Source organism: Penaeus chinensis, chromosome 27, assembly GCF_019202785.1.
Source record: "Penaeus chinensis breed Huanghai No. 1 chromosome 27, ASM1920278v2, whole genome shotgun sequence".
NCBI lineage: Eukaryota > Metazoa > Arthropoda > Malacostraca > Decapoda > Penaeidae > Penaeus > Penaeus chinensis.
The window spans coordinates 28,359,339-28,374,338 of record NC_061845.1 but is presented as its reverse complement, the minus strand read 5'-3'; the positions used below and the strand labels follow the sequence as shown (position 1 = coordinate 28,374,338).

Below are 15,000 nucleotides of genomic sequence, written 5' to 3'. Positions count from 1 at the left end.
TGAAGGACGTGTGGGCGGGGTCTGAGGGAAAAATGTGTTGAAAGGCAGGGCTGTTTGTGTCATGGAGTGTTTTGAAGGAGTTGGTTAGTGTAATGGGAGAAGATGCGAAAAAGCTCGAGAAATTACGTTGGCCCCATCCATCGCAGATCCACGACACGCTATTGTTAACTAATCCAGAAAATAACTGTGTGAAAGAACCGATGCAGCTGACATGGTCGGCATGTTCGGATCTCCTACAGCAGTTATCGGATTGGCTGGTCCTCTGACCCACATTTAACAGCCCTTATGCAAACCATGCACGGGTACTTGGGGGGTTAGCATTAGCGTCGGAGCAGCAGAAGTGTACGGTGTGTCGGGAATGTGTGTGTTGTGTTGTTGGCTCGTGAGTGTCTGCGTGTTTGCGGATTTGTGCATGAAGTATAAATAAAATTTGTGTTAAAGTAAATGCAAGATAAGTAATGTGCAAAAGTATGTGGCATCTATTCTTGTTCTCTCTTACCTTTCTTGAACGTGAGCGCAGTTATACAGTATCAAAATAAGGTATCTGAATGACTAAAAGATGCTAAGTTCCCAAACCTAGATATATATTAAAAAAATATAAAAAAATGCAGGGAAAGAAAGAACGCATTGCATTCGAAATTTTAAGAGAATACAACTTGCACATAGAATGGATAAAATACAAAACCGGCGAGGTGTCCGGAGTGTAAGCGACCGAAAGGAAACGAGGATAAACACAAGACGCAGACAAAGTGCGGAGCGTCCGGACTCTCGGTTTTCTGATTTCTTGACTGGTTTCTCGGGAGATGGTCGTCTTTTGGTAATAAGATTTTAGAGGTAAGATCCTGGATGATAAATGGTTCTGGTATTTATTTAAGTAGTTATTACATAAGTCTTGTTTCCTATATTTCTTGTCCTTTCCAGAGGTTTCTGTGAAAAATGTAACGTGTCAGTAGCAAGTTATTGTTACGTTATTATTTACATGCTATTACACTCATGGGGGGGAAGAAATTTTGCATCATGAAAATCCTTCATAGACCTAATTAGCAAATGCAATCATTGTTATACAAAATCAAACTTTCCTTCATGGGCATTGAAAAAAAAATACCGGTTGTGACTGAATGTTAATGCAAAGATTCAGTGTCATGGGAAAGATATGAGTGATAACAATGCCACAGTGTGAAATATGTAACTAGTGATTTGATATTACTTCTCATCAAAACTAAATTCTAATAAACGTGTAGAATTGGGATGATACTCACAGTGGAGAAATACAAATTCTCATTTATACATGCTCTGTATTTGTTGGGTTAAGCTGTTTATGCTATAATAATTTTCCTTGTGTTATTGTTTATATTTGACAGATGGAACAGATATTAGTTGTATCTGACAGTCATGAGTTGCGTATTGAGCAGCGCACATCACTTGATAAAGAATAAAAGTTTATTGATGTGGTTTTGAATGAATCTTAGATTTTTTTTTTTTTTTTGTCAGATATTACCCATTTTAGACAAAAACTGGAAATCATGAACATTTGAAACCACTTTGTCTTTTGTTCCTTGTTACTCAATTGAAGGACGGCAAACCTCTGCTGTGCATATTCTAGTAAGGAAGAGCTTATATAGGTTCCATTTTTTAAAGAAATTGCTATGAAGATTGACAAGCTGCTGGTCTTTATCCAGGTGTTGAAGGTATGGATCACAGTGATCACTAAAGTCACTTTAAATGAATAATAGTGTTGAATGTTTAATTTCAAAAACAATATTACATTGGAATAGAATCAAGATAACTAATTCTACAAGGTGTTTCTGTCCAATTTGCCATTAAGTATCATCAAAAACATACGTCAATGTTTATTTTGGTTAATTTTTACAGTTCTAATGCACGAAGATAGGGCAAATTGATGATGATATTCTTGTAGAGGACAAAAAGTTGGAGTCAGTACAAAAAATAATCTGTAGACAAATGATAGCATGCCTAAGTCCTGTTGGTGCTCTTGAGTTTTAGCTCCTTGCCGTGCATACTGAGGTTAAGATAGTGTTTCCCGGGAGGAAAATTTGTCTCTGGTGAGTTTGTACTATAAAGAATTGCCTATATTTTTTCTTTCTTAAATCATGCCATCCTTTTGATTAAACTGTCAGTACCAAGTATATAAGGGCTTGTTTTTTGTTCTGTTTTAATTTGGGGATATAAAAGAGGCCTTGGCAATTCACCACTAAAGCAGGTTTTTTTCAGCACTTCTAAATTATAGAAAAAAAGGCCCCTCAAATATTGCAATATTGTCTCAGAAAATATATATTTTAGGAAGTGCATTGGTCATAGGTACTGTTCACTTTTATTGAAACACCTTGCAGTAAATCTTTACAGTACAGACACACTCGCTAAAGACTAAGTCCCAAACTCCTTTTCACAAAAGACAAATAGGAAATGCTACTTAAATGGAAAGACTGTATATATAAAAATCAAGAAAGTCAAATATAAAACATGCAAAAAAGATTTTTTACGTAAAATTTAACAAATAAATGTTACGCATGATGTCTCTAATGCCTTGCCTCGCAGTGAGCAACTTAATGATAACCTTGCATACGTTTTCTTGGCACAGTAAGGCCGTGAAATCACTACCAGTCATTGTCACTCTTGGAAAGGCATTGTATCTTTAATGTATTTACTTATTTTGATTTTCATCAAAATGCATTTAAATTCTTTTTTATCAAATGTACATTCCATGCACATGTTATGCATTTTAAAGTATCATGTATCCATATATGCAAATTTGACACTTCTGTTATCACAGTACTGATTGCATTTTTCAGAAGCAAAGTTAATTGACAATGTTTTGTTTCCATATTCTTTCAAAAATTTCCAGTGAAATGGACTTGTGACAAAAAGTGTTACAGTCTCAATGTTTTGGCTGCCTTATAAAATGAGAGGCTTGTTGCCTTCCCAAGCAATCGAGCTGTTACCCTTCACCAGGTAAATCCACTTTGCATCCTTTAATGTGCTGAACGTTGTAATGGATGAATCAGTTGGAAAGAAAATATTGGGAAGGAGACCAGGGAAGATGGCATTTTGTAGTCTGTTGGTTGCTTAAAAATGTGTACCCAAGGGGGTCAAATCATATGTAGAAAAAAAAGCCAGTGACTTTGCGATGTGCCCTACCAATGATTGTACATTCAGTGGGTCAATTCAGAGGGTTTTGATTAAAAAAAAAAGAAAAAAAAAATCTAATTAATGCTACATGCAAGGTTCTATGTTATGAAAGGTAAGGTAAGAACATGTGAAAACCATCTAGTGGGGGTAGCAAACAGTATACTACTGTGAATGGTAACCAGGTCTGATATTGTGGTCTATAGATCTAATTATGTATACTTTTGAGGATTTATTCCCCCCAATCCCTTACCTGTTGTTGTCATTGGGAGGCTTAGGAGACAGAGACTGGCCCAATGCTAGGGATCTCCTTTACCTTGGGCCTCAGCCCTCAACTCTACTAAAAAAAAATTTTTTTCCCCCCCCTTTCCCTGTCCAATTCCTAAGGTGTCTGAGTTATGTTGAAAGGATGAAAGGCTGACTTTGTGCCAGTCATGAATGGCCTCAGGGAGCATGGCCATGGTATTCCCTTGGTTAGTTGTCTACTCCTTACCCCTCCTGGGGACCCTGAGGAGTGGGCTTTTTTTCTTCCCTACATATTTCATGGCCAGTAATGAAGATTTGTACTGATATTAGACGCACTGAGACTTGAGTCTTTATCAACTAACCTATCAGAATCTAACTCCCCTGGTTTACTGATCCCTGATTTTCCTTTGATCACATCTCCAACCACTGCTGCTACACCCCCCTCCTTGACACATACTGTCAACTTGACCCATCCCAAATCATCTACCCAGGTTATGACTCAACCTACAAAAGACACCCCTTCCTCACTCCCAATCTACCTGCTGCACAACTGTTGTCATTTCCTATCTCCTCCCTTATTACGACTCTTCAACCTGTTCCCCTAATCCCTACATTACCATCTCACTCCTTACCACTCCCTCCTCCTCCCATCCTCAGCCCTCTACAGTTCCCACTTCTACAAAACTTTTGAGTACCCTACATAGCCTAGCCAAGTGGGACCAAATATTTGTGATTTCACCAATAGCCCCTCACTCATGTAATACCCTCCTCTTTCAACAATGCCTCCAAAAACAAGTGGGTAAAGGTTCTTTCCAATCACTCACACCTTATCACAGTTACATTTGAATCCCAAGCCCATGCACTATCTACCCAGGTTGACCTCACTGGCAACCCCATTCCTCCTATAACCCTTACATGACGGCATTAAAAATCTCTTGACGTCATAGACTCCAGTGATTTCTGGCAACAGTCCTGCCATTTGGAGCAGGAGTCTGCTACATGTAGTGGAACTTCCCACTCAACACACTCTAGCATGTCGCCCTTCGTATAACCATACCCTGCAAATTCAAGGTCTATATAGGAGAATCTTGCCCTGTCAGACCATATCAACCCCCACCCAGTCAATGTTGGCATTTTGGCTACCCTGAAAAGCTCTGTCACCCTACAGCCCACTGCCCTCTATGTGCCCAACCCAGTCATGACTATTCAAATCAGCCCTGCACAATCATGTATATGTGCCATTTGTGGTGGGTCCCATAATGTATTTTATAGGGGCTGCCCTACCTGCAAGTTTGAGTCAGAGGTAGCAGTTCTCAGATACAAACTTGGCCTCACTCTGTGGGAGGCCAGACAGGAAGGATGCCAAAGAGGTTTTTCAATCACTCCCTGCTCCAATAGAATCCTTCACTCACTCTTATCCCCTCTACCGAAGCAGTCTGTAAATCTTCCTCAGTACCACTGCCCCCTACTCCTCAACTTCCCACCTCTGCTTGTATCTCCCAGTTGAATCCTTTTTCCATTCTAAATACAGATACTTCAATATCCACAACTCCCCCTATGTCTCTCCCTACTCCTTGCCTTACCTATCACACCAAACAATCCAAACGTTCCTCCCCATCTTCTCCTACCACTTCCCTTACCACACCTAAATCCTCTACTCCTCAGATTCCTATCTCCTCTTCACATACTCATAAAAAATCTTTTATTTCCCAACATTCCCACCCAAATCTCCTTCATAAACCCTTGAGGACATTAGAAACTTCCTAAGCATGACCCAAAAGAAAGTTCCTCTCTCTCATCCATCTTCCTATTTTTCTGCCTCCATTCCAGCTACATTCAAAGTGACTGCCAGCATCCATCCTCCTCCTCACATGAAGGCCCTGACAGCATACATTAGCGTATGCTATAACATCTTCCATCTACCTCCTTATCCTTCCAAATGACAATCTTCAGCAATATTTGACCACTGGAAACTTTCCTCTTCACTGGCTTGAAGTGCTTATCCTACCTTTCCTTAAACCTAATAAATCTGCCCACCCCCTCAAGATTGTCCCATTGCACTGACAAGCTGTTTGTGCAAATTGCTAGAAAGAATGGTCAGTCTACACCTAATGTGGTACCTTGAATCCAATAACCTTCTACTGAATTTATATTCCATCACAGATGACCCAATGGCACATTTAGAAAATTACATATTATCTACCATGCCATAACTCAGTATTGGCTCTTTTCTTTGGCCTGGAGAACGCATATGATACTACATGGCATTACCACATTCTGGAACAGCTATCATCTCATGACATATGAGGGGACATGGGTGTATTGATTAAATCATTCCTTTCTAATCATAGATTCTGGGTCAAATTTGCCTCTTCAACTTCATCTTTTCCTCAACATGAATGTATCTCACAAGGGAGTGTACTTAGCACCACATTATTCCTTCTTGCCATAAATGGCTTAATTTCAATACTATCCTGTATGTAGATGATTTTATCATCTATACATTGATCATTCTATACCTGCTCTCATCAACTAATCCAGTCTGCAATATCTTTAATCTGTTCCTGGGCCACTGACCATGGCTTCAGCTTTTCCACTTTCAAATCCTTCTCCGTCCTTTTTTCTCAATCACGTATAGATCTTCAACCTCCACTCTCTCTAAATAGTACCCCTGTCCACTTCTTCTCCTCAGGCAAATTCCTCAGTCATTTTTGACTCCAAACTTTCCTGGCCAGGCCACATCCTCTACATCAATGAGAAAACCTTCCAACTCCTAGAAGATTCTCATATATCCTGGGGTTCAGACTGCAAAACTCTCCTCCATCTCCATATTTCACTGATCCTCTCCACTCTTGATTATGGCTGTCATATCTATTCCACTGCCTCTACTTCTCTCTGTACTCACCTTGATACTATCCACAACTCTGGTCTATGCTTAACCCTAGGTGCCTGCTGCTCCTCTCCGGTTGAGATACATTGAATCAGGACTACCTTCCCTCTCTCAACACTGTTCCCTATTCTCTCTCTGGAGCTATGCACAATTTCTTAAATTTTCTCTCTCTAAACTAAATGTCCCTCAGTCCCTTCTCCCTACCTTTACCTCCTCGCCATGCCAACCTACTCCTTTCTCAGTCCAGATGGATGCACCTCTCTCCCATTCACTGTATCCTCATCTCCGACCCCTACCTCTTTCTACCCATAAATACCTTCCCCTTGTATCTGTTCCTCTGTTTTCCCTGATACACCAAAACCAGACTCAGACATTGGGTACACTTGCCTCACACATTTTCATCTCATGTCACAATCTAAACCACCTCTATTCTCCTCATCGCAATGTTCCTCTTTCAGCCCCAAACATTCTACCGTCTTGTTCCCGCTTTACAGTAACCCATACTTCTGCTTTTCCTCACTTATTGTCACTTCCTTGACCCCCCAACCTATAGGACATCATCTTGGAATCCCCTACCTTTTCCTTAGACAACTTATTCTTCTTTCTCAAATGCATAAATATCCTCCATTTTATTTAATTGTCTTGTCCCCTTCTTCTGACAAGCTTTACCTGATACTATACCCAATCAGCTCACCCTCTCGATCCTTCCACTAGCATACTACCCTCTGTTACTTTTTGAATTTTACCCTAATCATTAACTCATTTCCTTTTTGCTACAATACTTTACCATTGTGCTATATGACCTTGATGTCTAGCACATTAATTTGTTTGAAGTGAACTCTTCAATCACCCGAAGGAAGGCAACGGGAAACCACCTTCGTACACTCCCTTGTACAACCATGAAATTAAACATGGTCGCCAATGTCAGGCTCTGATACGGCACTAAAGAGAAAAATGAAACATTAATCATTTGAGGACTTCTTTAAAATGAGATTAAAGTGACTTTTAAACCAATGGCAAGGCAGCATAAAATTAGAAATATATTTTTTGAAAATTATGAATTTTTAATTTGACATAAAAATTATTCACCTTGACCTACCAGTGGGCTGCATCCCGCAGAATGTGTTAACAAAAGGAAAATGTTTAGAATGCGGTATGGAAAATGTTGGTCTTATTTTTAAGATAATGGGGAAAGGATCATTTGGTAAGTGATAATTGTAGAATTACATAAAGTTATTGTATAAAAAATTAGCCTTACTCTCTATACTCTCTTTGTTGAATAATAATAAAGTAACAGAGGAATTACAGAACTCTAAAATTATGGATTGCATAATTTTATATGAATATTTTTCATCATTAATTTGAGAAAGATCATACTTTTAAATCTACAAAGTATACAAAAATATCACATAAGCTAGACTGTTCACTTATCAAACCAAATCATCATTTCCCCAGATACTTATGGCAGGCTTTGGTTACAGGTGGAGCTCAAGGCCTGGCACAACTGCATTGTCTGCTCTGTGACCTGCTGCACCTACTCAGCATCAACTAATTCAAGAATGGAGAAGAAACCACTCCTTATTTGGTGGCCCATGCATTGTATTTCTTTTCTATTATGATATGCTTGAAAAGCAAAAGTGGCTGCTTTTATGTCTGGTAATCTTTGTGAAGGTGAAATTGTTAACTGTATGCAGAAGAACAGCTAACAAACGGAAAGTGGTCTGTGGATGAGATGAGACAACAATTTATTTATTATTGATCTATACTAATTTGAAAGAGCACCATGGGAGTTAAAGGATTGTGGAAACTCATTGAGAGTTCTGGCACACCAGTTCCTCTCGAAACCCTTGAACACAAAATCTTGGGCGTGGATGTATCCATTTGGCTTCACCAGGCAGTCAGAGGATTCAGAGGTCCTGGAGGTGCAGCAGTGGCAAATGCTCATCTGCTTACTCTCTTTCATAGAATCTGCAAGTTGTTATTTTATCGAATAAGGCCTGTATTCATATTTGACGGAGGTGTTCCCCACTTGAAAAAACAGACACTTGCTGCACGTCGGCTGAGGAGAGATGTAGCTGCCAGTAAAGCCAAGCAGGTGCGGGATAGACTCCTGTCAAATCTGCTAAAGAGCCAGGCTGTCAGAAATGCTTTGGGCAAGACTGGACGTGGACCCAGTGATGTACATGTTCCAAAACCTCAGAAGAAGGAGAAAGATATGTTTGAACTTCCTCCCTTACCCCCACCAAAGGAAGAGGAAGAAGGGATGACTACTGTCAAGTTGGAAGAGAATGAATACGAGCACGAAGTCTTGAATAGCTACGATATTCCCAATTTGCATGATTTTGACTATGAAAGCAAGGAATTCAAAGCCCTACCAATTGAAACACAGCAGGTGATTTTGAGTGAGTTACAGAGTACTCGAAAGGAGAATTCTTGGGCTGCTATTAATGAAATGCCTCAAGATGGGAAGGGTTTTGCAGAGTTTCAAATAGGTAGATTGATGATGAGGCGAAAATTTCAGGTTACCCTTGATAACACACAGGAAGAAATTCGAAAGAAGAGAACTGTTGAAATGGAAGCAGAAATGTTTGGAGAATTGGAAAAGCATGTGAGCCTAACACACAGGATTATATCTGAAGATTCGGCACATTCAATTCTTATTAAAAAGGTTAAAGGCGATGATTTAAAAGAGGAAGAGAAAATCATTAAAAAGGAGGAGAAGGGAAAATCACTGATGAGAAACAAGAATGGGAATTTTGAAAAGGACTTCTTGACTGAACTTGCAAAGCAAGGCATTGTGAAAAAGGGCCAGCACTCAGATTCGGACTCAGAGGATGAAGAATCCTATTTTGTTGATGGAGATACAGAATTGGGGTTTTGTTCTCAAGCCAAAACAAATATAGATGATGATGGTTTGCTTCAGATTGTTGGCTCCCTGATGGAAAACAATGGCCTAACACAGGATGAAATATTGGCACTTGTCAAACAGGAGAGTATGGTATCAGGAACAAGTAAGAATGAGGTAGATGATGGAGACAAGCCCTCAACTTCAAGGAATGCTTCAGGTTTTGTGTTCAATCCAGATGCCGATTCCTCAGATGATGATAGTGATCTCATAGATATAGGGGAAAAAAATGATACCTTGGATCTTTCTGAAAAGAAAACTAATGGTATTGCCAAGGATGAACAAGGAAGCAATGTAGATAAGATATTAGAAAATAAAAATGATAGTCTGTGGATGAAGATTGTTCAGCAGAAGTTAGATGATATAGTACACACACAAACAGATAAAAATTCTCCCAAGAAAGCTGTTGTTGACACTAGAAGATCTGAAGCAAATGAGAGTAAAAATCCAAGCAGAGAAGGAGATGGGGAATTAAAAACTGTTGCTATTTCTTTAGATTTTGATGTCAAACCATTAAAAATGGAGGATGATATTTTTGCAGACATTTTTACTGATATTAATGCCATGCCAGCCTCTAAACCTATGGTTGATTCAATGAAGGCAAAAACCCATGTAGCTGATGTGATTGATACAAACACCTGGAGTCATATTCCTCATGAAATTAATTCAAATTCTTTAAAGAATAAAGAGAAAGAAAAGCAGCAATTAGATTTTATTCCAGATAATACTGAAGAAGTAATGGGTGGTAAAGTGAAAAACACAGGGAAAGCAGTTGCTCCATCCACTGTTAATACAAAGGATATGAATATTACCACTGAATTACAGAGCAAAATACAAGATCTGGTTAAGCTAGAGATTGAAAAGGTTATGAGTTCTCAGGGAAGTAAGAGTGCATTCAAGGATAACACAAAGTATGAATCATTTGCAGAGGAAGAAATGTCTGTTGATGATGTGGAAATTATGAGTTCTAGTGATGGTAGTGACATGGAAGAAGTTGAGAGTGATGTTCAGAAGGCCGAAAATGAGCCACTTTTGCCAAAGGGAAATACCACTCAGAAAATTACTGAAAATGCAGACTGCGAATCAGATGATGATGAAGATCTGATTGAAGTAACTGATGATAAAGATTTTAATGAATCAATAGTTAAAAACAAAAGTGAAGACCAGAGTGCTTCCATGTTAAAGATTACATCACCAGAAAGAAAAGATATCAGTTTAAGAGACGTACAAGAAACAGAGAAAAGTGCAGATTTTGCGGAATCGGCTCAACAAATAGTCAATAGCTCCTCCAGGGTTGAAGATAATTCCAAAGATTGCCCTGAAAAACACAGTATGGATTCAGTGAGTCCATCAGATACTAAGAGTGATAAGGGACAAACCAAGGTCAAAATGAATCTCAAGGCTGACACAGATCTGGAGGAAGACAGTGTTATATCGGGGAGATCAGAGTCAGATGCAGGGGACAAAGAAAATACAGAAGAAATAGAAGGGCCTTTAGAGTATTCTAAGGATGAATTAAAAAATTTAGAGGAGGAACTAGCATCAGAGCAACAAACTCTTGTGGCTCAGGCACAAAAGATAGAAAGAATTGCTTCCAATTTGAATGACCAAATGTATGGAGAAGCACAGGAACTCCTGCAACTCTTTGGCATTCCATATCTTGTGGCCCCAATGGAAGCAGAAGCCCAGTGTGCCTTTCTAAATATACAGAAACTTACCAGTGGCACCATCACTGATGATTCAGATATATTCCTTTTTGGTGGCTGTAGTGTATACAAACACTTTTTCAATCAGACCAAGCATGTGGAACTCTTCAAGACAGATAATATCAAAGCAAACATCGGACTAGACCGTGACAAAATGATTAGTCTTGCTCTACTGACTGGCAGTGACTATACTGTAGGTGTAGAATCTGTAGGAGCGGTTTTGGCTATGGAAGTGCTGGCAGAGTTCCCAGGTGAAGGCTTTGAATGCCTGAACAACTTGAAAAAGTGGTGGAATGTAGCACACAGGAATGTAAGTGCTGCTTATCAGTCCAAGGCCAAGCATCGTTTGTCACAGATTATGATTCCTGAGTCCTTTCCAAATAAAGCAGTCTTTGATGCTTATCATCATCCAGAAGTAGATGAATCATTAGAAAAATTTTCCTGGGCAGTTCCTAATGTAGATGCCTTAAGAATGTTCACAATGGATAAGTTTGGATGGAATAGGGCTAAAGCAGATGAAATCCTGATACCAGTCATGAAAAAACTTGGTGTTAGAACTTCTCAGACAAGAATTGATTCTTTCTATACCAACATAAAACTTGTAAAAGAAAATAAATTTGCCAGTAAGAGGATGCAAGATGCTATTGCCAGAGCTAAAGGAGAAGAGCCTCTCAGTTCTACCTCAGCAACAGAGAATAAGAAGAGAAACAGTTCTACTCAAAGGGGAAGACCTAAAACAAAGAGAAGAAAGTTAGAGGAGGCAGAAGAACCAGTGGAAGAGGAAGAGGAAGTTGAAGACATAACAGCAAAGAGTTCACCACATAAGGGAGATGAACCAGCCCCAAAAAAGCAGTCTCGTACATTGTTGATTGACCCATCTGAAAGCAGCTCTTCCCCGGACAAGCCAAAACGTGGTCGACCAAAGAAAAAATTGGAAGAAAATTCTGATGAAGCCTTAGGCCCTTCAATGGCACCACCCACCACTAGTATATCAGAAGTTAAGCCTAAGAAGAAAGTGACTAAAGAAGATATGTATAAGGCCCTCTTAGAGAAGGAAACAATCACTCAGAGGGAAGCAGACAAGAAGTTGATGGAGGAAAAGAAACGTATTGCTGCCCAGTTACTGAAAGATAAGATTAAAAAGAAGAAAAGATAGAGATAATATGGCTGACAAAATCTACACAAGTAATAAAAGAATTTTCAGACTTTGATAGCATGTAAAAATCAGATAATGTTATCACTGAATGGACATTTGGTTGTATACTTTGCTTTGGATTTCTAAATAAAGTGTTCTGAATATTTGTTATTCTCATAGCAAGCTACTTATAGCTGTAATTTCATACCAGAAATTCTGTTCTTATATTTAGTGATTTAATGTGTTAACTTACAGTGGTAGGCCTAAGAATTTTGTACTAATAAAATCATGCAACTAGATTACTTCTTGTGTATATTTTGACATTAATGGAGATTTCACTAACCATTATAGAGAAGAGTACAAATTTTATATTACAAACACTAAATAAGATTTCTAATGTGTATTTATTTCTTTCTTTCTTTTCCTTTTACTTTGTTTTGAACATTGTTGTTTGTGTTGGTGTATCTCAGGTTAATGGTTTTGTTTTGTTATGACTGATAACAGTTAACACACATTAGACACAGACATTTTCCAGTGAATTACATATAGTTTATTGACCATTTTCAAATTACTTACCAAAGTCTGATCTGTATTGATTTCCAAAAAGGAAAAAAGGAGGCCCTTGTCTATTGTATTACCTGTAAAAGGAAAATTGATCTTTGAGTGTAAAAGGGGTTAGGCATTTTAGGATATACTGTATATGATGTTCTGTTGAGGAATTTAATGAATGAGAATAAAGAATTCCACAATGCAAAATATCCAATCAATGTGTTAATGGTTACACTTTCATCAGAATTATATACATTTTATTCTAAAGGTATTTAGTTTCTCATATGTTTATATTTTTAACATTTGTAATTTTAAATTCAGGTTCAGTTGAGTTAATGATATCTGCCACAGTGAAGCATTGCTATTGTATGTATTGACCCAGTGCCAATGGGCATAGCATGTATGCACTTGCCATGCCCACTGTGAGTTACTTTATTAATTGTTTTTACACATAGATGGATACACTTGTACTAAGTCACCAATGAGCCAATTACGAGTACTGCCTGTCTCGCTCATTTAACCTTTTCCTTGATTTACAAAAATATTTTACAGTATTTTAATTTGCTGTTACTAATGTTTATAACATTATAGTAATTATAATGTCTATAATAAAAACAACACCTTGATATTCATAGCATTCAAGGAAAGGTGAAATTAGGTAAGGTCTACTAATTGATTCCTTTGTGGTCAAGACATTTCACCCAAATACGGCATTTGGTTAAATATGGGTGACATTACAAAATTTGATATGTGATCTAAGCAAAGCTCACAGACTTTGATCATAGATTCCCTGTTGGTGTTTATGAAATGTAAAAACATCATGTGTATTATGTATTGGATTTTTGTTTTTATATTTATTTTTATTTTTATTAAAGAGTAAAAGGAACTATGTATATTATTATCCTTCCAAAACAGGTTATAGAAAAAAAATGAATTTTAAGTGTTCTCCAGATACAACCTAATTTGCATCGTGAATTATTTTTTTTACTAACTTTCTTTGATTGTATTGTTTTTTATCATTTCCCGAAAGCACTCTCTACTTCATGGCATATAGTGATCAGGAATACTGCAGAAGATAATGTAATTATGATTAATCTTTCTTGTTACACTCCTACACTCCTTATCACACATTTTTTGTCATGGTATTTTTGCCTGTTCATGTGTATAGGAAAGTATAATCATACTTCACAACAATATTTCATATAGTGTAGTAGTGTTGGAAAGTGAAAAAGGGATTTAGCAATATGAGCATCAGTTCCTAGTAAGAAGGCATTAGGAATTTATTGAGGATGCATTAGGAATTTATTAAGAAGGCATTAGGAATTTATTAAGAAGGCATTAGGAATTTATTAAGGAGGCATTAGGAATTGATTAAGGAGGCATTAGGAATTTATTAAGAAGGCATTAGGAATTTATTAAGGAGGCATTAGGAATTTATTAAGGCATTAGGAATTTATTAAGGATGCATTAGGAATTTATTAAGAAGGCATTAGGAATTTATTAAGAAGGCATTAGGAATTTATTAAGAAGGCATTAGGAATTTATTAAGAAGGCATTAGGAATTTATTAAGAAGGCATTAGGAATTTATTAAGAAGGCATTAGATGTTTACTCAACACAGGTGGGTAAAGCAGTCCGTGAACTGGTTAATTCTTTGCATTATTTACATTTTTACATCGCTGTAGCTGGTGCTACAATAATTAAGGAAACTGATATTATGTTGGTCTCACAAATTAAAGAAGCATTTATATTCTTTTGCAGTGAATAAATGACAAACTTTAGTCATGGCATATTTCATTAACTTTATTAAGGGGACCGTCCCTGGGTTTGGTGGGGGGGTTGGGTCGAGGGGGTTGAAAATGAGTTATGCCCTGTTTCAGATTCGTATACTACTGTAGAATTATCCACGTGAATATGAACTCCCGCGAAGAAAAATTAGGTGGTCAAACGAGGGCCTAACCCCCGACAACTGTTTCGTTGATCAGCGAATTTCACAGTGGGTTGGTAGCCCATGATACTCTCCGAAGGGATAATTCAACTGAGTTGAGGATTTTTCCTCATCTCAGTTGAAAGGGGACCAGGAACCATGAGTAGCAAGTATTAGCTTTCTTCTTACTCTTCCTTCCTCCCGTTGTACACCCTGTTTGCTTATGGGTGATTACATAAGAGCATATATATATTTACCCCACACCCCTTTATCTTCCCTATCTCCCATTTTTGGTCGGGGGGGGAGGGATAAAAAAGAAAATGGGACAACGAGGTGGAGGGCAATATGAGGAATATAGGACTCCTGATGGCAGAATAACGTGTTTAGAAGTGCGTGAACGTGATATTACAACGTTATTTTATGGTCACATGAACTGCATAGTTACGGCGCAGGATGACTTCAGTGCTCTATTATATTGTATTTTGTGATGCTGTGCAAT

At 38.0% G+C, this 15,000-nt stretch overlaps 1 protein-coding gene across 2 annotated transcripts in view; it reads left to right on the top strand.

Moving 5' to 3' along the window:
- The window catches only part of LOC125039398 (DNA excision repair protein ERCC-5 homolog), a 13,883-nt gene extending 800 nt beyond the window's left edge, over positions 1-13,083 (top strand). The window contains exons 2-3 of one of the 2 annotated variants that reach the window (XM_047633257.1): positions 521-834; positions 7,762-13,083. In XM_047633257.1, coding sequence (XP_047489213.1) covers positions 8,064-12,047 — 3,984 coding nt within the window. In that variant the 5' untranslated portion in view covers positions 521-834; positions 7,762-8,063 and the 3' untranslated portion in view covers positions 12,048-13,083. Of the gene's footprint in view, positions 835-7,761 lie in introns of both variants that reach the window. The other variant, XM_047633256.1, reaches the window with a different exon arrangement.
- Positions 13,084-15,000: the final 1,917 nt, after the last annotated feature.